The 21,027-nt window shown below is 56.6% G+C and overlaps 1 protein-coding gene across 6 annotated transcripts in view; it reads right to left on the reverse strand.

The window, feature by feature from the left end:
• Positions 1–4,183: 4,183 nt before the first annotated feature.
• The window catches only part of NBL1 (NBL1, DAN family BMP antagonist), a 64,087-nt gene continuing 47,243 nt past the window's right edge, over positions 4,184–21,027 (reverse strand). For 2 of the 6 annotated variants that reach the window (XM_082449767.1, XM_082449766.1), the window contains 3 exons: positions 7,349–7,584; positions 7,113–7,224; positions 4,184–5,702 (listed from right to left, as the gene is read on the reverse strand). In XM_082449767.1, the coding sequence (XP_082305893.1) occupies positions 5,451–5,702; positions 7,113–7,224; positions 7,349–7,515 (531 nt within the window). In that variant the 5' untranslated portion in view covers positions 7,516–7,584 and the 3' untranslated portion in view covers positions 4,184–5,450. Of the gene's footprint in view, positions 5,703–7,112; positions 7,225–7,348; positions 7,585–14,563; positions 14,680–15,676; positions 15,893–21,027 lie in introns of those variants that run through there. The other 4 variants (XM_082449770.1, XM_082449769.1, XM_082449771.1 and 1 more) reach the window with 4 other exon arrangements.

The raw sequence follows: 21,027 nt of genomic DNA on the forward strand, positions 1-21,027 counted from the left end.
CAAAGGAAACTACAAACAAGATGAAAAGATAACCCTCAGAATGGGAGAAAATATTTGCAAACGAATCAACAGACAAAGGATTAATCTCCAAAATATATAAACAGCTCATGCAGCTCAATATTAAAAAAACAAACAACCCAATCCAAAAATGGGCAGAACACCTAAATAGACATTTCTCCAAAGAGACATACAGATGGCCAAGAAGCACATGAAAAGCTGCTCAACATCACTAATTATTAGAGAAATGCAAATCAAAACTACAATGGGGTATCACTTCACACCAGTTAGAATGGTCATCATCAGAAAATCTACAAACAACAAATGCTGGAGAGGGTGTGGAGAAAAGGGAACCCTCTTACACTGTTGGTGGGAATGTAAATTGATACAGCCACTATGGAGAACAGTATGGAGGTTCCTTAAAAAACTAAAAATAGAGTTACCATATGACCCAGCAATCCTACTCCTGGGCATATACCCAGAGAAAACCATAATTCAAAAAGACACATGCAGGGCTTCCCTGGTGGCATAGTGGTTGGGAATCCGCCTGCCTAGGCAGGGGACGCGGGTTCGAGCCCTGGTCCGGGAGGATCCCACATGCCATGGAGCAACTGAGTCCGTGCGCCACAACTACTGAGCCCACCTGCCGCAACTACCGAAGCCTGCACACCTGGAGCCTGTGCTCTGCAACGGGAGAGGCCACCGCAGTGAGAAGCCCACGCACCGCAGCGGAGTAGCCCCCGCTCGCCGCAACTAGAGGGAGCCTGCGTGCAGCAACGAAGACCCAGTGCAGCCAAAAATAAATAAAATAAATTAAAAAAAAAAAAAAAAAGACACATGCACCCCAATGTTCATTGAAGCACTATTTACAATAGCCAGGACATGGAAGCACCCTAAATGCCCATCAATAGATGAATGGATAAAGAAGATGTGGTACATATATGCAGTGGAATATTACTCAGCCATAAAAAGGAACGAAATTGGGTCATTTGTAGAGACGTGGATGGATCTAGAGACTGTCATACAGAGTGAAGTAAGTCAGAAAGTGAAAAACAAATATCGTATATTAACGCATATATGTGGAACCTAGAAAAATGGTACAGATGAACCGGTTTGCAGGGCAGAAATAGAGACACAGATGTAGAGAACAAACGTACGGACACCACGTGGGGAAAGTGGCGGGGGTGTGGTGGTGGTGGTGGGATGAATTGGGAGATTGGGATTGACATGTATACACTAACATGTATAAAATGGATAACTAGTAAGAATCTGCTGTATAAAATAATAAATAAAATAAAATTCAAAAAAAAAATAATTTTTCGAGACTGGGCCTGTGTGGTGGTGCCACCTTGTGGCCACAGTTATTATGTTGAATTTAAGAACTTTTCAGAAGTTCTGCGTGCGCACCTGGATTTGTCATTTCGGTCGTAGAATAACACGGTCTTGGATGTCCTTAACATTTCAGGGTAGAGAGGCATGCTCAGTGTTTTCTTATTACTTCTAGCCACAGGGTGCTCCCTCCCTAGAGGAGAAGGCTTGTGCCACAGTGGGACGGCTGAGTCTTAGGAAGTCCTCTGTCCCAGATCGCCATGCCTGTCAGTACATAGGGGACCAAGGAGAGCTCCTCATGACAGAGATGGAGAAACCAAGGTCCAGGGAGGTTGTGAGGCCTGCTCAGAGCTGCTCTCGCAGGAGGCATTAACCAACTGGTTAACTGAGGGTAGGGATTTGTCTGCTTTGTTCACTGTTGTATTCTCAGCACATATTAGGTTGCCATAAATATATGTTCAATGAATGAATGAAGAAAACTATCAGCCCAACCACCAGCAGTTGTGGGCCAATCATTTACTCTCAATAATTATTATTATAATGGCTGACATTCATTGAGGTTCTATTATATGCCAGGCACTGTTCCAAGCTCTACATGTACATTGATTCATTCCCACGACCCTGGGAATGAGGTGGTGCGATCATTATTCCCCAACTTACTAATGGGAAAACTGAGCCTCAGACATCTTAAGTGACTTGCTCAAGATCACGCAGCTAGGAAGTAGCCTACCAGGATTTGAACCCAGGCAGACAAGATTTTCCCAGAGGCTCAGAGCATGGGAGGAAACCTAGATGGGAGTTATCGGCTCTATATAGGCAAACAAGGAGGGAAAGCCGGTACTAATTACCCGCCCATCCGGAGAGGGGCCAGCGTGGACAGTGCTGTGTCAGTGTTTATCCCTTGTAAAGATTTTCAATCCCTCCACCCTTGCGGAGATTGGGGAGAATGGTGGAGGGGGACCTTCAATTTTTCTTCTGGGCTGTCTTGGTGGTTCAGTTTGGGGTTGGAGAAGAGAAAAATTGGCCGTTACTAATCCACATCTCACTCCCGTTGGCAAAATGGCACAACTAGAGATGCTTCTCTGTTCTCGCAGATCTGGCTCTTCCCACTCGCTGCTCCCACATCCAATCAGCAGCGCCTCTCCTGTGTGGCCCCGCCTCTTTACCATGGCCCTGCCTCCCTAGGCCTCCCCCGCCCCCACCCAATTCTGGCCTCCATCACCTCCTGCTTGGACTACTGCAGTCTCCAGCCAGTCTCTAGCCTCCCCCTCCTCCTCCTCCCACAAGACTTCTTTTCGTCTCTCTGAAACCCGGTTCTGTGCAGACACCTCCAGGGCTCTTACTGCAATGAGAGTGAAGTCTGAACTCTGGCTAGCACTCCAGGCCTGCCACCAGCCGTGCCAACCCACCTGCCTGCCTCCTTTTCAACCAGCTCTGATCAATTTCTTTACATATCTATCCATTAATACCCCACCTTGTTCCATACACAGGATGAAGGCAGCTCCTGACCAAGACTCATTCTGCCAAGTTGATGCTCAGGTCTCAGAGGCCTAGTACCAAGGACACCACCCCAGGAAGTCCTTCATTTGGACCTGGTCTCTGAGTACTTTCTCTGTGCCCTCCAGTCAGTTCCCACCTCCAGCTGTATAGAATGACTGTTAATATGGCCAGGGCTTATCCCTGCCTGACTGAGAGGTCCCTGAGGTCTGTGTGCAGGAGAGATATCCTTTTCTCCGACCCAATTCCACATCAAAGGACACGGGACAACCCTGGATAGTTGTGTCCTGCACGACCACAAGAAGCGCCAGCCATTCTGTAGTTGGGAAGTACACAACCTACACAACAGTACAGAGCTGCCATGAAGGGAAGGCTTGGTATCCGGAGGAAATCGTGTGTGTAGTACGCAACTGTTATCATTAGAGGGCGCTAGACTGGAATCCGCGCGCACCGCTGCCTCCCAGCCTGAGGGAATCACTCCCAGGGCATAAAGGCCTCAGTTCACATTTGCAAAATGAAGATCCTCCGTGGATTAGAAACAATATATATAAATTGCCTGGTATTGGTGGTTACAGCAATGTGTGCAAGGAAGAAAGAGAGTCATAGCTCTCACCCATCCCACCAGCCCTGTCTCAATGGAGAACCTGGGGGGCCCCCGAGCTCAGCTGCATGCAGGTGATGATCTCAAACCCATAAGGTCATCGTGAAGGGGAAGGGACTCCAGAGTTGTCAAGCACCCAGCCCGGCACATAGTAGGTGGTCAGCAAATGGCAGTTACCAAGGTTATACCGAGAAGACTGATTCAGCCAGACTGCCTGGGTTCAAGTCCTACTGGAGACACTTCTCAACCCTGGGCAAATTACTTCATCCCTCTGTACTTCAGATGCCTCCTCTGTAAAACGAGGTCAGTATTTGCATCGTAGGGTGGTGGTGGGGATTCAGCAAGTTAATTGATATAAAGTACTTAGTACAGCACCCCACCTCCTATATCAATTTGTAACCATTAGTTTTTATCTGTTTCCCCTTCTCCAGAGGCCAAGCCAGCTGGGGTGCAGGGAAGGGCTGACGCAGGGTCACCGTGAGGGTGAGGAGGTGTCATGGGCCTAAGGGATCAAAGGTCAAAGACAGAAAAGGGGTTCTGGAGGCCCAGCCAACGTATATGCGAGGCCAGAAACAGACAGCCAAGGACGGAGGCGGGAGGTGGGGAGCCAGGAGCCAGGGGGGGCATGTCACGGCGGGAAAGTGAGGACCACCAGGATGCGGGGAGGGACGCTCAGGGCTCCATGTGCACGCAGCCTGACTCCCTCCCCTTGGGGAGCCCTGAGTCAGCAGGGCTGCCCTGTGAGGAAGAGAACACAGGTGTTGAACGAATTTATTCATGAGAAAACTCGGGGTCCATCCTACTGGTTACAAGCTCCAGAAGCTCTTGTCGGAATAGCCGTGAGGGCCGGGGCACCCCCAGGCAAGGGGCTGGTGGGGCCGGCAGCGGCCCTGGGACAGAAGAGCAGACACAGGCAGCTGTGGGTACTGAGGGGCATTCTTCCCTGCCCGCCTGCCCAGCCCTCCCCCGGGGCCCCGCACCCCCTCTAGGGCTAAAGTGCAGCTGGGAGGAGTGGGGGGAGGGGACTAGGCAGCCGGAGAGCCCCAGTGAACACAGCCGCCCCACGAGCCCTCACCCCTCCTCTTCCTCGTTCCTTGAGGCTCATCCAGAATCCATCCCACCCAGGTCCCTCCTGGAAACCTCTGGGTAAGGGAGACCCCTCCCCACCATCAGATATTCAGAAAGAGCTTCCCAAGAGGGTGAGGCTGGCTCCATCAGCTTTGAGGGGCCTAGAACCTGGGGGGCAGGGAGAGGCGCTAAGATCTGGGAGAGGGCGAGGAGGGAAGGATGCTCTCTGGTCCAGGGCGTCATCCCCTCCCCCTGGCCCAGCAAGGCTCCTCCTCCCCCGCCTTCCTCCCCGCCCCCCCGGAAAGCCAAGGCAGGCAGGGAGCCTGGCTCCCAGCTCCAGGGCCGTGAGTCAGCAGGGTCCTGCCCAGGCCTGACTCCCAACCATGCCATTGAGGGAGGGCCACCGCAGTGCCACCAGGGAGAAGCTGCCGTGGGGACGGGGGTGCGAGGCCTTTGGGGAAGCCGGTGGGGCTGGAGTGTCCTGCTTCTGCCAGTGGTCTTCCTAGCCCTGCCTCAGGGCTGCCACTGACAAGGCGCCCAACCTCAGCTCAGGGCCCTGAGCCACCGTCTGCACCCCAGGGCCCTGCCCCACCGAGGGGCCGTGCGGGCCTTGGCGCGTCTTGGACGGCCTCACCCCAACTCAGCAGCTTAGCCAACTATCCCCCCTCCCCAGGGCACATGTCTAGGAGGCAGAAAAGAAAAGAACCCCCCTCCGAAAAAGAACCCTGAAGACCTCTGCTTCTTCCCCCCAACTCGTGAATATATTAAATTGTGCAGCTTGGCGCCAGTCCCACCCCCTTCAGATCTCCGTGGCAACCGGGAAGCGTTCCAAGTCCAAGTCTGAATCCAAGTCCATCCAGTGCCAAAGGGGGGCTTCAGCCTCTCCCCCAACTCTTCCCCGGGAGGGTGAGACCCCACATTCCACAGGGAACGAGAGGGGAGGAAGAGTCGGGGGGCCTCAGTCCTCAGCCTCCTCTTCCTCTGCGTGGGGGGCCCCGGGGGGATCCTCGGGCTCGGGGGTCTGCCCGCCAGGGTGCGGGTGGGAGTGGAGGCCGGGCTGGGAGCCCTGCGCGTCCTCGCCCTGCACGTAGACGCTCAGCCCCTCGTGACTGGGCTCCTTGCCGCATGCCTGGCAGCTGCAGTGCAGGATCTTTTCCACCAGCTTGTCCACCCTGGGCACCTCCTCATGGCCAGGGCACTCCAAGGTCACCTGCGGAGGGCAGGAGAGAAGGGGAGAGAGGTTTCCAAGGGCCTGGGGCAGGCAGGAAGGCCCCAAGGGTAACACTCCTCATGGGACCAAGAATCCCAGAGACCCCAGAAGCCTGAGCCCACCTGGGACACCTGGGCCCATCCAGGTGGAGGGGCTGAGGCCCTGCAGGAGCCACCTGACCTGTCTCCTCACGTCCTGCCACTTTCCTGCCCACCCCCACAGTAGCCAGAGGGCACCTTGAGGGGACCCAAGTGGTCTGCCCCTGCCTGAAATTCCCCCCACCCCCAGGGCTCCCTCTGCTCTAGCAGAAAAACCGACTCCTGACTCAGGCCACCCAGGACCTTGAGGTTGACCCCCGGCAGACCTCTCTCTCCACCCCTGACCTTGCCCCCCTCCCGCCAACTCTGTCCTGCCTGATCTGCCTGAGACTTCGCACATGCCATTCCCTCTGCCTGGGAGGCCCTTGCCCCACCTGTCCCCTCCCCACCGCCCTAGACTTTGCCCACTTAACTTCTACTCAAACTTTGGACCCGAGCCCAGACATCACTTCCTCAACGAGCCCCTCCCAACACCCCCCCACCCCACCCAGCCAAGGCTCGCCCTGTACGAGCCCCGTTAGCGTTCACTCTTCCCCTGTTGTCGCACCACTAGCTGCCCTTTCTTTTTCCTTTCCTTCCTCCTTGTGTCTCCCTCCCTCCTTCCACAGAGCACCTTCTCCATGCCAGCTCTGGGGACACAAGGACAGGCATGGTCCTTCAAGGAACTCAGAGTCTAGCAGAGGAAACAGACTTGTCAAAATCACCCAAATGCAGATGAAAAACTGTGTGTGTGACAGATGCTCAAAGCAGAGGTACACAGTGCCTGGGGGATCAGGAAAGGGGTTCTGAGAAAATGATGCCTGAGCCAAGCGCAGAGGAATGACTAGAATTTAACTAGGGGGGGAGGAGGAGAAAGGTATGCCAAACAGGGAAAATAGCATGTGCAAAGGCCCCATGGTGGTCCTAAGCGGAGTAGGTAAGAGAGACTGAAAGGAGGTGGGATTGGTGTCGGGGTCAAGCTAGTGAAGAAGGTGAGAGAGGCAAGATGAAGCTGGAAAGACCGGTGAGCCAGACCATGCCTTGTGGGCAGGCCTTATGGGGCCTGGCAAAGATTTTGGTCTCATCCTATAACAATGGGAAGCCACCGAAAGGATTTCAGCCTGTGACTGACATCAGAACAGAGCTTCAGAAAGAGCTCTTGTCCTGTACATGCTGGTGTCGGACTTGTGAGCCATCACGTGGCAAGGACCATGTCTGTATCTCCAGCACGAGGCTCGGACCCTGCACACAGTGGGGCCTCACTAAGCGCTTGTGGCCAAGGCCGGGGCCGGCTCTGGGCGGGAGCTGGGCAGCAGCGGGCAGCAGTACTCACGATCTCCCACAGGGACTGGGCCGGCATGCAGGAGTCGCAGTGCACCAGGGACTCTGTAGACTGCGGGAAGGTATTGGGAACGCTGTAGCTGAAGCACTGTCCCAGGCACGCCCTGTGGGAGGAGAGCCCGCCGCGTCTGTGTCACCACGGTGGAGGCAAGAATGGGCAGCCCTGTCCTCTTCCTCCCCCCTGGGCCCGTGTCCTCATCCCTTCCACCCACCACCCCGGGATCCCACCTGTTCTGGATGGACTTGGCCTCACAGCCGCTGTGGCCCACGATCTGGGTGATGTTCTTGGCCTCGCACCAGGCGCTCTTGTCCGGGAACAGTGCCAGCTTGTTGATGGGCGGTGGAGCAGCCAGCAGCATGGCGGGGAGGACAGCCCCCACCAGGATCCGAAGCATCGTGCCCGTGACCTTTGGAGCCCTTGAACTGAGTACAGACTGCAGGTGAGGCCAGCAGGGTCCAGGAGGCTGGGCAGAGGGCAGGGGGGCAGTGGTGTTACAGCGTGGGCTCTGACACCTGACTGCCTGGGTTTAAATCCTACCTCTACCACTTACTAGCCAAGTACAATCCTGGACAAGTTATTTCTCCTGTATGAACCTCAAAACTGGGGCTGCTAATAGTACGAGCATCAGATGTGTATCATGGAGATTAAACAAGGTATTTCATGAAAAGCCCTGAGCAGAGAGACTGGCAGATAATACACATTCCATACGTGTTAGTTATCTTTATAACTTACTTTGTAGCTTTGAGCAAGTTACTTTTTATCTCTGTGCCTCACTTGCTTCATCTAAAGGGGGATGGTGATGCTGTGTGTGGCAATGATTATTGCAAGTACTAAGCCAGACACTCAGTTTCCAAGCACCCTGTTGAGTATTGAACAATCATTAGCTCCCTCCTCACTGTGATGTTGTGGGTCCTTGAGGGGCTGGCCAGCCAGCAGGTCTCCTGGACATGTTGCCACGGTTGTCAGCAAAGCTAACCATCTTCATGTCACTGTGAATTCTTGTGCCACCTTGGATGGGTGGACCTCAGGTGAAAAAACTAACCCCTAACTAGACTGTACTTCTCGTTTGGATGCCCCATCAGAGCCCCAAGCCCTGAGTCTACACACACATCACTATCTCCAGTTCCAATCTCACCCCTGAGTCAAACAAGAGGCAAGGCAATCCAAGCCAAGGGCTTGACCCTCTGTGAATTGGATGGAGCGAGGCACTAATAAGGCAATACCAGAACCTGTCAGGAGATGGCGGTGCAGGGCAGAGTGTGTGTCACAAGCATTGACTCAAAGGGGATTTTCCCAATGTTCCCCAACTTCATCTTCTGTAGGTTTCACCCACTCTCCCACTGCAAGAATTGTGGAGGAGGGAGGCTTCAGAGAGATTCGAAAATGAGGGCAATGCTCACAAAGGGGTCCTCTGGGGGCAGGACATTGGGGAAAAGGCACTGGACTGGGAGTCTGGAATCCACACAGGCTGTGGGACCCTGGACACTGTGGCCTGTGTCCCCACCTGTGAAATGAGTGGGGTGCCCTGAACTGGTGGTTTCCAAACCTGGTAGAGCGTCAGAATTCCCTGAGGACTAGTGAAGTGAAAGTTCTAGGGTGGGGTGGGATTCTGCATTTTTTTACGAGCTTCCAGGGTGGTTCTGATATGCAGGCCAGGCTTAAGAAGTGGTCCAGCTTGGTCAGACTGGGATTCTGTGTCTTGGGACAGTCCCCAGAGGGTCCTGGGTGGGGCTGAATTGGGAGCAAGGGCCAAGTATGGTCCCACTGGTCCCACAGATGCCCAGTACTAGTCAGGCTGGCTCAGGGCTGGAAATCCCATTCAGAACAACGCTACCCTCAGCCCACCTTCTGCTGAAATGGCAGGTATTTGGTAAAAAGTTGGGAAGTGAGAGGTGTTGGGGGATCTTGCCCGCTCCTGCAGGCTAACTACGTGGGCTGACTCAGCTGGGCTTGCAGGGAGGGCCCAGGCCGGCCTGCAGAGCCGTGACCACCTCCGCAGTGCTCCGCTCTCTCCATCCAGCAAGTTCTGCTCGGGTCCTGCCCCTTCTCCCTGCAGGAGGTCTCCAGAAGCAGAGACAAGTCCCATCTCACTGCATCTCAATGCCTGGGTGACCCCTGCTCCCAGCCCAGTGGGGAGGGGTGAAGCGGGGAGAGCAGTGGGAGGTGAGTCCAGACCGTCTGCCCCATCCCAAGGGAGTCTGTGTCATGACCCAGGCTCTCACTCACGCATTTCCGGTCTCACTCACAAGGTGGGCAGCAAAGCCCATGTTTTCAGTTACAACCGCATCCTAAGGAAATAGAATGGACTTGTTCCTAACTGGCAACCTAATTTTTCAACACCCTTAGCATCCAGGAGGCTTTCTCACCCCACCAGGTCCTTTTCTGTCCCTGGGGAATTAGCCTCTGCACCAGGGTCCGACCACCGTAGCACACCAGCGGAGACCCACCTAAGGCCAGAGCTCCCTGGGCCTCCCCAGGCGAGACCGGCCCCTAGAGGCCTCAGAGAGGTCCGGGGACTTTTGTCCTGTGCCTGACTCCATCAGGATTCTTCAGGAAGGCCAGCTCAGGTGGGGCAGGGGGTGATGTTAGGTTTCCTTAGGACCGGGAACGGAGCCTGAGGTTGTAATGAAAGCAGCCTGGAGATGAGCGCTGGGGCTGGCTTGGGGTTGGGATTAGGAGAGGTCAGGACTGACGCTACGGGCCCGGACCAGGCTAAGGGGGAGCGGAGTTGAGATGGGGGTTGAGGTTAATAACAAGGTGTAGGGGGAGACGGGACACCGGTGAGTGTTTCAGGGGAGTCACTGGCCTGGAGGGTGAGGACTGGTTATCATGCGTCAGGTTGTAGCAGACGCTGAGGGGAAATGAGATAAACTGAGGCAGAAGGCCACCTCCCTCCTCTACCCCCCTCTCTAGGGCACAGCTAAAGGTCAGCTGGGCCCACAGAGCGGGTGCTATAACCCAACCCACCAGGCCCGGCCTCTCACCAAGCCCTGGCCGTGACCTCAGAGGAGGGGCCAGGCCGCACTCAGCCTCCCCAGGCCAGCAGCCCTGAGCTGCAGCCGAAGCATGGCCCCGGGAGCCTCCTAAGTTCAAGTCCCAGGCCTCCCACCTAGGAGCTGCGTGACTTCCGGAAGTACAGTCCACCTCTCTGCACTCACCTACCTCAGCCCTAAAATGGGGAGCAGAGCCCTCTCCTTGAAAATGACTGGGAGGATGCGATGAAAGCACCCAGCACCCAGCAGGGACCCAACTCAGGCCAGTTCCCTTCCCGCTGGGGGATGGTGGGGAGGCTGGGCCGGCATCAGAGCCAAAGCTGGACGCTGGAGCAGGAGCCAGGGGGCACGCCGGGCCGGTCTCGCATACACACCCACCCGCCGCCCACCCTCCCACCCGGCCCCCAAGAACCCCTGCTGCCCCCCCTTCACACTGGACTCGGCTCTTTGCTAGCAGGTTTTATTTTTTGTTGGCTTGTGTTTTGTTTTTTCAGGCAGCAGCTCAGCTGATTTTTTTTTTTTTTTTTGATTTGATCCAGCAGTCGGACCTTCCTTCCTGAGACTCGAGAGCCTCACCCAGATTCTCATCCCTTCCTCCCGCCCTGAAGGTCACACGACAAGTCACGGGAGTCCCAGAACGCCAGGGCGGGAAGGGGATCCCCCAAGCCGATCCTCTTGCTTTGCAGAGGGGTTGTCCCGAGGCCCCCAGCAAGTCAGGCCAAGCAATGCCCTTCCCCAGGCCAGGTGGTTCCCTGCAGTTTGACACCGGTTTACCAGGCACCTTCTAGGAGGGCGGAGAGGGCGGCGAGGGTGGGGGCCTGGGGAGCGCAGAGCCTGGAGGGGAGGTCGAGGGAGGTGGGTGAAGAGGAAGCAGCTGTTCAGTGCGGGGCAGTCAGACAGCTGGAGGGGCCGGGGGAGGAGAGATTCTCAATTCTGGATTGAACTCAGGAGTACAGTTAGTTACCCGTGGTTGAGGGAACTGCATGGGCAAGGCCAGGAGAGGAGGTTTACGGGTATCCGCCCAGCACACCCCTCCCAGCCTCCCAGTCGTAAGAGCTGCTCCTAACTGTGGGCCAGGTACCGTTCTAAGGCTTTTATGTATATTCACTTATTCGGTCCTTATAACAACACTAGGAGATAGATACGGTATTTCCCCCATTTTACAGATGAAGAAACCGAGGCACAGGGAGGTTAAGAGATTTGCTCACGCTGACACAGTTAGCATTCACTAGAGCTGAGATCTGAACTGGACAGCAGCAGGGTAACCACCAAGAGTTTCACAGAAGAGGAAGACAAGGTGACAGGGAACGATCTGGAGCAAGCGAGAGGCCGGGGCTTCCCGCCCCAGCAGCTGCGTCTCTTACCCCCGTCAGCACTGCGGGGCTCAGCCACAGCCAGAGTTGGAAGCATGGGCGCCCCATGGGGCGGAGTTCAAATCCCAGCGTGGACTCCCCTGCAGAGGAGCGTGCGGCCGAGGCCGACCCCTGGCTCCCTGGAGCCTTGGGGAAGGTACGGCGCCGCCCTTCCTCCAAGTTGTGGGGAGGCCACAATCGGGGCACCCTCAGCCCAGGGTGGGTACCTTCCTACCAGCCCACCGTCCACTCCCCAATCCAAGCCCTCCGGATCCTCAGAGGCCTTGTGCCGACACCTGACACATCTGAGGCTGCCAGCAACACAGAAAGATGGCCCCTGGGGGAGGGGAGGGGACACAGCCGACCCACTCCAGCCCCGTGGAAACTGAGGCACAGAGCAAGGAAGTGACGGCCCATGTCTCCCACGCAGGGGACGAGGGCAGTGAGCAGACACAGGGCACCTGCCCTGGCAGCTTCCTGGGGAAGGACGGGGGTGGGGCAGCAAGAACACAGGCTCTGGGGTCGGGCCTGTGGGGTCCTCTCCACGTTTCACGCCTACCAGAACCTAGCATCTTCCCTGAGATGCTTGCCAACAACTCAGAAGCCCGGGCCCCAGCCCTAGATATCCCGACCCCACACTCTGGGTTGTGGGGTGCAACCCAGGCATCTGTATCCACTCCCACATGATTCTGAGGACCAGCCAGGTCAAGAGCCCCCCAACTCCCCAGGGAAGGGTCTCCCATAACAGCAATGCAGACAGGGGCCACCCACCCCACTGCCTAGGCCTAGTGCCTGGAATCAAACCTGAAATTCACCAGAGGGGCCTAGATTTCAAGGAAGACCTCTGGCCCATCCGCACCCACCGTAGAGCATCCATTGCACAGCAAGGAGTCGATTTAGTAAAACAAGTGAATAATCACCCTCCCTGTTTCCTCTTTGGGATAAATCTGAATATTCAGGGTCCTTAAGGCCAGGTACACCAGAATTTTCTTGGTACAATGGTCCACTGACCCCCAAACACACACACACACACACACACACACACACACACACGCACACCAGGCCTTCGGTTCCCAGCAACCAGCCTGGTGTGGGAGCAGCTGGAGGGCAGGGTCAGCAAATGGTTAGAAGAAGGCAAGCCTCTCCCCAACTTTAACTTCTGCTTTCAGTAACCTCCTCTGGAAATCCTTCCCACCTAAGGCCCCAGCGGATTCAGATGGAAGTTTCTACCTGTGGGCTCTGGTGACATCTGGATTCACACAGAAAGCATGTGGGGTTTGTGGTGAGTTGTTTTTCAAACTTATCAGACCAGATGCTCCCAGTCCCTTCCTCTCCCTGTTCTCCTCCTCCCCTGCCCCACCCTGACACACACAAAGGGCCGGCTCTGGGTCTCCTTTATTCACAACGGGCTGTGACAGACCCCAATTCAAACCCTAGCTCAGCCCTTTTAACTTTTCTGTGCCTCAGTTTCCTCACCTGCAAAGTGGGGGTAGCCGCCTCTTAGGGCAGTTGTGAGAATTAAACTGAAGAGGGCATGGAAATTTCAGGAGAGGACGCCTGTCACAGGATGTCCTCAGCAGAGGTCCTCACTACGAGTGCTAGCTTTGAGTCACCCAGGGCTACTCACCCTCCCTGAACTCTGCCCACACCCTTCTGTCTCCCCCTCCCCCCTTCCCACACAACCCCCCCTTGCCCTCCCCTTCTTTCCCCCTCCCCTCCCCCTCCTTTCCCCTCCCCCTCCCCCTCCCCCTCCCTCCCACTGGATCCTGAATGCATCCTGAGAATATCTAAACCCCAGGGTTGCATCTGCCTTGAAGAAAATGGATTTAGGGGAAACTCAAACAAGATGATGGCTGGGCGAGGGTTTTATGAACTGTCTGTGCTGCCAGGGTGGGAGCAGAGAGGAAGATCCCACTCAGACTCTAATTCTTGGGCCACTGACTGAAGGGAAAGGGTCCCGGAAAGACCAGCAACTTCGAGCAAACTGGGCCTGGCTGCCGGGCCGTACATGCTGCTGGGTGCAGAGGGTGTGGCATCTGCGGCTGCGGCCCTAGGCTTGGGGATCAGCAGGAGTGAGGCAACCACCGCAGGTCTTGGAATGAGTGCAGGGGACTTCCTTGAATGGTGCAACGGAAGGGAGGGGTGAGCCAGGGTCAGACCCCAGCCCTGATCAGCTCAGCAGGCCCACTCTGGGGTCCAAGGAGAAGTTCAGGCCCAAGCTCATCCGCTGACTCCCTGCGCGCCTGGAGGCAGGACAGTACAGTGCTTAGAGGCCACTGACCACTCGCTTCACCTGCCCAGGCCTCCCATTTGCCCCTGTGAAATGGGAAGCACGGCCTGGGAAAGTCCATCTTAGCAGATTCCCTCAAGAGGAGCCTGGCTCCAGCGCGCTGCTTAAGGCCACTGTGATTCCATGACCCCAGTCACCACAGGGTGGCTTCCTTCCTTCCGTCAGCGCTGGCAGAGCATGAACCAACCGTCCAGGGGCGGACACGAAGGGCCAAGCCCATGCCCCAAAGGCCTGCCCATCTCTGCCAAGCAGCCCCACCTCCCTGGCTACAGCCCCCCAGCCCAGACCACGGCCCGCCTGCCCGCAGACCCTCCTGACCGAAAACTGTCTCCAAAACAAATCGATGCTAATGAGCTGCTGCAGGGCCGGCCTACACATCTGCTCAGCAGAAGTCCCACTGCAGACTTCACCAGCATCCCTGCCCGCTCCCGCAGCCTGCGACCCTTGGGGGGTGGGGGTGGGGAGAAGGAGCGAACTCAGTTGGAAATTTCACTCTAAAAGGATGAAGATATATGCGGCTAATGCACAGCACATCCTCCTGGGCCCACCCTCCAGCACACAGGCCCAAGAGAAGGAGGTCCAGCTCGCAAGGGTGGGGATGGGGGGGTCACTGACGAAATGCTCCAGCCTTGCCTTTTCTTTGGCCCCAACCAAAGGCAAACCACACCCAAGCGGCCCCAGCATCTGGAGGAGTTTCAGGAGGCTGGTGGTTTCCACAGTAACAAAGGGTGAGGGGCTCCTTGTTGACAAATTGCTTCCCCACCCCCATCCCCCGCCAGCGCCCAGCCTTTGGCCTCCGGCCCTGACCTCTGTTTTCCTGGGGTTCCCGTAGTTACAGGCTGGTGTCCTCCAGCTGGGCGAGGACCTCGGAAAGCCTGAAAATGTGCCTTTCTCCCCGGGTGCCGGCCACCCCCCTGGCCACGCCAAGGCGGCCAGCTGCCCCCTTTACTGCGGCTTGTAAAAGATCAGAATCGCCCCGCCCAGGGAGCGGGGCCGGCAGGTGGCCGGCGGCACGGCCCAGTTGTCCAGGCCGCCTCGCGGGGGTGGAACTCTTACGAAAACTGAGCCCCCGGAAAGGCTGGCTTCCCTGCCCCAGACTCAATTCCAGGGGGATGACCCAGGCCAGTCCCCCGGGGCAGGCGGAAGGTAGGGGGAGGGTTTCGCTTCTTTTACCAGGTCTAGGAAACTATTCACGAGCCCCGGTGGGGGCCCCGTGCCTCCGACACGGGCTGGGGGCGCTGTCCGATATTGAGGGCGGGGGACCAGGAAGACGCAGGAACTCAGAGAGAGACTCCCACAGCAGGGCAGGCGGAGAGACGGAGAGAAAACATAAAGGCAGAGGCACAAACCCAGGGAAATGGAAAACAGGCAGAAACGGAGAAACAGAAAGAAAGGGACAGAACCAGAGAAAGAGAGGAACGGAAATAGACAGGCAGATGGGGAGACAGGCAGATGGGAAGAAACACAGAGAGAGACAAAAAGGAGGCAGAAACGTACGGGAGTGGAGAGGCTCGCGGCGCGGCGAGGCCCGGACAGAGCAGCGGGGACGCGCGAGCCCCGCGGCCGAGCTCCGGGCGCTGCCCCGGCGGCCGCGCGGCCCGACCCGCCCTCGACCCGCCCGGCTTTCTCTCGGCCGCGCATCTCCCTCCCTTTCTCTCTTGGCCGCGGAACTCCTACCGAGAAATGGAAACCCCTGTTGAGTCGGGGGACCGGCTCGGGGCGCAGGGGTGCTCCCTGGCCACCCCGTGCCGCGCCCACGTCCCCAGCCCCGGCGCCCCGAGCCCCCCGCGCTCCCGGGCTCGGCGGCGGCGCCTCCGCACGGTGCCCTGGGCCGGCGGGAGGGCCGGGGGCGCGGCGCTGCGCCTGCGGCCGAAGCCTCTGGAAGCTGGGCGCCCGCGTGCCGGCCCGGGCGGGACTTACCGCGCGCGCGGCGGCGGTGGGGAGCGCGGCGCGCCCGCCGGTTCCTGCGGAGCTGTCTGCGGGCCGCGGGAGGCAGGCGCGGCGCCCCCGGGAGGCTCGGGGAGGCGGCCGGCAGGGCTGGCGGCGGCCCCGCGAGGCTCGGCTGGGCTGCGCTGCGCGCTGTCTGCGGCCCCGGGCGGGCGCGCGGTGCGGGGGAGCGGCGAGCCGAGCGGCTCCGACGTCAGGGGTGTCTCCGCTCCAAATAGGGAGCGAGGGCGGGGGCAGTGGAGGGAGGGACGCGAAAAAGAAAGAGCGGGCGGGCGCGCTGGGCCGCTCCCTCCGGGCGCGCAGGAGGGGGCGCCTCAGCCGCCCGGGGCCCCGGCCCCTTCTCCCCGTCGCCCTCGAGCCCCGGGCCGGGCTCCGGCGCGGTCCGACGGCGCGGTGGAGCTACCGGGGCCGCCCTGGTCGGCGCCCTAGGGGCAGGGCAGAGAGCCTGGCGCCCCGGCTCGTTCTAAAGCGCCCTCCGCCGGATTTCTCTGCGCTCGGACTTCTCTCCAACTTTCCCCCAGCCCGGCCATCGGGCCGTGCCAGGCCTCCGGGTGACAAAGATGGAAGTGTTCCTTTTTGTGGGAACCGGGTGCTTCAGTCTTGCTCCGAGGGTGTGGCGCCCCAGTCCACCCGCGGCACCAGGAGACTGTCCTCCCTCCTCAGTCCTGCGGTGCGCCCAACCTATCCGCTCCCGGCCGTGCGACCCGGGGCTGGTCCGCGCTCTTAGTTCCCTAGTGTCACTCGACCTCCGCCGGGCCTCGCCTCAGCGCCAGGCACTTGGCTTAAGTGTGCAGAGAAGGGTCTGAGAGTCCCGAGGAGGACTATTCGGAACGTCGGAACCTGGGCTCACTTCTCTGACTCCTGCGAAGAGCAGAGCGCCCAGCGCGGCCTCCCAGCCTCAGCTGTTGGGTACGGGGGTACCCAGCTTATCAGCCTGTACTTGGGCACTCGGGCGGGTTTCGGTCGTGCCCTCTCTGTTTGGTGTGCCAGTGAAGTGAGAAAATAGCTTTGCTCCTGGAAAGTAGTAGCCCGGTCCTGAGACAAGATTTCGGAATTTTGCGTTCTACCACAGTGGTGGGTGTCCATGCATCTCGCCCCAGCCTGGCTGGAAGCCCCAGATGGAAGCAGCCCTGCTCATCCAATGTCACAGGTTGCTGAGCATCCCGGTGGCTCCTAGTGGCCTGTTGATAATTCCATGGTGTACGCTGACCTACCTGCCTCTCCAAACCCAGTACTGCGTCTCTATGCCTCCTAGCTCTTGCTTGTGCTGTTCCCTCTGCCTGGGGTTCCCTTGCCCTCCTTTCCTCTCCTGGTAAAGGCATTCTTCAAGCACCAGATTGGAAAGCCTTCCCAAGACCCAAGTAGCATAAACCCCTCCCTTCTCCGGTGTGATCCTGGAAGCACAGGATACATACCCTCTGTTCATGGTAATTTCCCTCTAGACTAGTTGAGTAGATCTCTTTCCTCCCCTTGACTGTGGGCTCCTTGAGGGCAGGGATCACCTGTGTCAGTGTCCCCAGGGCTTGGCAAACAAGGGGTACAATATATTTGGCTGAATTAAGTAATTAACATCCCCCATAAATGTTTCCATGAGTATAACTATAATAATGCTCATAATAGCTCAGGCATATTGAGCACCTTCCTATACTACGTGCCTGGTCCCATTCTAAGCACTTTCCACCCACACAATAAATCTGTGAAATAAACAGCATTGTTATCCCCATTTCATAAGTGAAAGTACCAAGACCAAGAGAGAGAGGTTAAGTAACTGGCCTAAAGTCACACAGTAAAGGGGATGCCAGCTACCGTCTGTTGGAGGAACACATCCCACCAGGTGTAGCCTCACTGCCTGGTACACAGTAGGCACTCAGGAAACACTGACCATTGTGCTCACCACTGCCACTCTCACTGTGCACCCCAGGTGGGGTGGGGACTGGATGTCTACATTTTGTAAGAACCCACCCCACTGCAAGAAGCCAACTGGGTAGCCTAATGAGTTTGTCAAATCATACCGACAGCCTGAAGTAGAAGCCCTTGACAGTTCAGCCACCCAACCACCTAATCAAGGACATGGGGTTTGGGATTGGGTCACACCTGTCTGGTGAAGACTCGTAATTACAGGAGGGCTACCATGTGAACAAGGGGTCTGGAAGGTAACTTGTTAATACTATCAACAGCTATCACTTTGTGCCAGGCATTATACTAAGCACTATGCCTGCTTTATTGTATGGAAACCTGACCATAATCCTATCATTATTCCCATTTTACAGATGAGAAAAATCAAGGCATCAGAAGCCTAGTTACCTGCCCAAGATCACACCACTAGTGATGGACAAAGTCCAGACTTGAATCCAGACCCGTCAACTCCAAAGCCCATGCTCCTTTGCCCACCACACCCTCTTGACTGCCTCAGAGCCCCTCCATCAGGCTGCAGCAAGGATGCTGCACCACCAGGACCCAGGGTGGTGGGGCCCCAGCAGGAAAGGCAGAACCTGTCACGTCAGAGTCTCCAAGCACACGGAGATGCACCTGGTTGGCAGCGGTGCGCCAGTTGCCCCAACAGGCCTGGCTGGCCCTGGGCACGGGCCTGAAGCCAGAGCCTGCTGGCCCTGGGCCAGCCTCTTGGGGCCGAGGTAATGTGGGGCCCAGAGCTGGGGTAGAGGGCTGAAAGCCTCCCTCCCCAGCTCATTAGCAAACATCTGGGCTCAGGAAAATGACCGACCTGGAATGTGACTGGACTATGGGGAGCTGCTCCCTCCCCGAGTCCTGGGAATGTGAGCTCCCTCCCGCAGGGCACGGGCTTGGGCCAGCTGTTTCCTCTAATCCCGTCAGCCTGGCCTCAACAGGGGTCCAAACCTCTGCACTCTCCCGGAGAAAGAGGGAAAACAAGAAAAGGCCTTCCCTCCCAGTCCGGCCCACTGACTCAGAAGGTTGGTACTGGGGCCTGGGACAACCACAGCCCCTCCCTCTTCTGCAAGATAAAGACCAAGAGAGTCCACATGTCCAAATGTGTAGGTGGGAGGGGCCGTGAGGACTCATCACGGAAGGTTCTGGAGTCTTCCTGCTTGGGTTTGAATCCTTGCTCCCATCACCCACTGACTCTGTGCCAGTTGTTTCCTGTCTGGGCCTCGGTTTCCTTCTCTGTAAAGTGCAGCTGGTAACGGCATATACTCTCTAGAGTTGTTGCCAGGGCTCTCATTTATTTATTTATTAACATAAACTCTTTTATTTATTTGTTTATTTATTTTTGGCTGTGTTCCGTCTTCATGGCTGCGCACAGGCTTCTCATTGCAGTGGCTTCTCTTGTTGCGGAGCACGGGCTCTAGGTGCGCAGGCTTCAGTAGTTGTGGCACGCGGGCTCAGTAGTTGTGGCGCACGGGCTTAGCTGCTCCACGGCATGTGGGATCTTCCCAGACCGGGGAGCGAACCTGTGTTCCCTGCATTGGCAGGCACATTCTCAACCACTGCGCCACCAGGGTAGTCCCTCTCATTTATTTAACAAATACTTTTGTGCAGACTGTGTGCCAGGCACAGAGGTGTCAGGGACACAACAATGGGCTGGACCAGCAAGGCCCCAGCCCTCAGGAAGCTTCAGTTCTGCAACAGGGAGGTGGAGCGTGTACGAGTAAAGAGGAGAATGGGTTTCTCATCATCTAAGTGTCACGGAGGAACTAAGCAAGCCAGAGTGAGTGATGGGATGGGAAAGCCTCAGAAGACATCTCAAAGAGGCGACGTTTAAGGTAAGATTATGATGAGAAGGAGGCAGGATTCAAGGAGATAAATGGATGCAAAGTGCTCGGCACAGTTCCTGGAAAATAGCACGTGCTCCAGAAAATGAAAGCTATTTTAGGGAGGTGTATAGCAGAGAGAAGGCAGGCAGTCAGAGTCCCTGGATCAAACACAGGCTTTAGCACAAAGCTTTCTCTCACCCTCACTCAAGTAATGCACGTCCTGAGCCTCAGTTTCTTCATCTGTGAAATAGGAATTTTAATAGTGCCCAAGTGCACGCTTACTGGGAGAATTCACTGAGGGACGTGTGCATGAAGCACAGAGCCTGGCACCAGCTCGGCCCTTAGGAAGGGAAAACTACTAGTGTCGTCTTCTCCTTTCCCACGGAGGAAAAGGATTTGCCTAGGTTCACTCAGCAAGTCAGTAGCAGATCCAGGAGCAGAATCAGATCTTCTAACTTTGAGCCCACCCCCTGGGCTGGCTCTTGCCTTTCCCTGTCCCTGGGGGCTCAGGAAGGCTCTGGGCCCCATCTTGGGCTCAGAGAAAGCAGGAGGAGGTGACAATGCACTATAGGGTCTGCCCCTGAAGGCTACTGAGGGTGTGGGAGGTATGGCGTTGGCCCTGACTGGAGAGCAGAAATGAGGCCCCAAGGGGAACTTGTCCCCTGGAAAAATGTCAAATGCCCTTTGTAGGTAGGGTGGGAGACCAAAAATCAAGAGGGATCAAGTGCTAAGAAGGGGGAGATGAGAAGAGAGGAAGGTCAGAGATGAGATCTAAATTCGGGGAATTTCAGAGTGGAAATTTAAACTCAAGTCGGTCTGACTCCAAGGAATGTCCTTTTCCACTCCAGAGAGGCAATGGTGGTTATGGCTGTCTCCTCAGCTGTAAGAATGAACATACCGATGTCACCAGGAATGTGACCTAAATGCCAAGGACAGGGTGCCAGGGGCTATCCCCAACCCCTCACTTTGCTCCTTGTTTGTTTGCTTCCTCCCCCCATCACTCTCCCTGTTTTCTTCAGCTGGGGTTGCCTGATCCCACGGTAACAACCCACCCACCTCCAAGTGACAGCACCAGAGCCGGGCTCTCAGGAAAGGGCCTTGTGCCTGGAATTCCTCTGCCCTGCTGCTGTGGTAAACACGGTGAACAGGGCTGCCAGGGTGGTGGGCAGCGTTAGGCAAGTCAATTCTTTTATAATGTCCCTTCTCCATTGTTTCTTCCATTTCTCAGCTCCCAGCAGCCCATGTATATCCACAGAGAGTAGAAGAATTTTTCTCTCTCCTCAAGAGTTGGTCCTTCTGTATTTAATATCCCACAGAACAGCTTTTTTTCCTTAAGGTTTTTGTGCACCAGATAAAGTCTTTGAAAAATCCTCCTGTTAGGAACATGGGTATTGGAGAATTGGAAGGCACAAAAGAATATCACCTGGGTGTCCGTCCAGCCCCTCTACCAGGGAACTGGCTCCCAACCACATCCACCAGTCAACACAAGGTACCTCCGCAGCCAAGTTTGTTCTCCATGAACCTGTCCTCCTGTGGCCCAGAGTAACACCTGACCCAGGCTGGGCCAATCAAGTCCTCTCTCTGAGGAATCCA

This window comes from Balaenoptera physalus (genome assembly GCF_965194825.1).
Source record: "Balaenoptera physalus genome assembly, chromosome: 1".
In the NCBI taxonomy this organism is placed as follows: domain Eukaryota; kingdom Metazoa; phylum Chordata; class Mammalia; order Artiodactyla; family Balaenopteridae; genus Balaenoptera; species Balaenoptera physalus.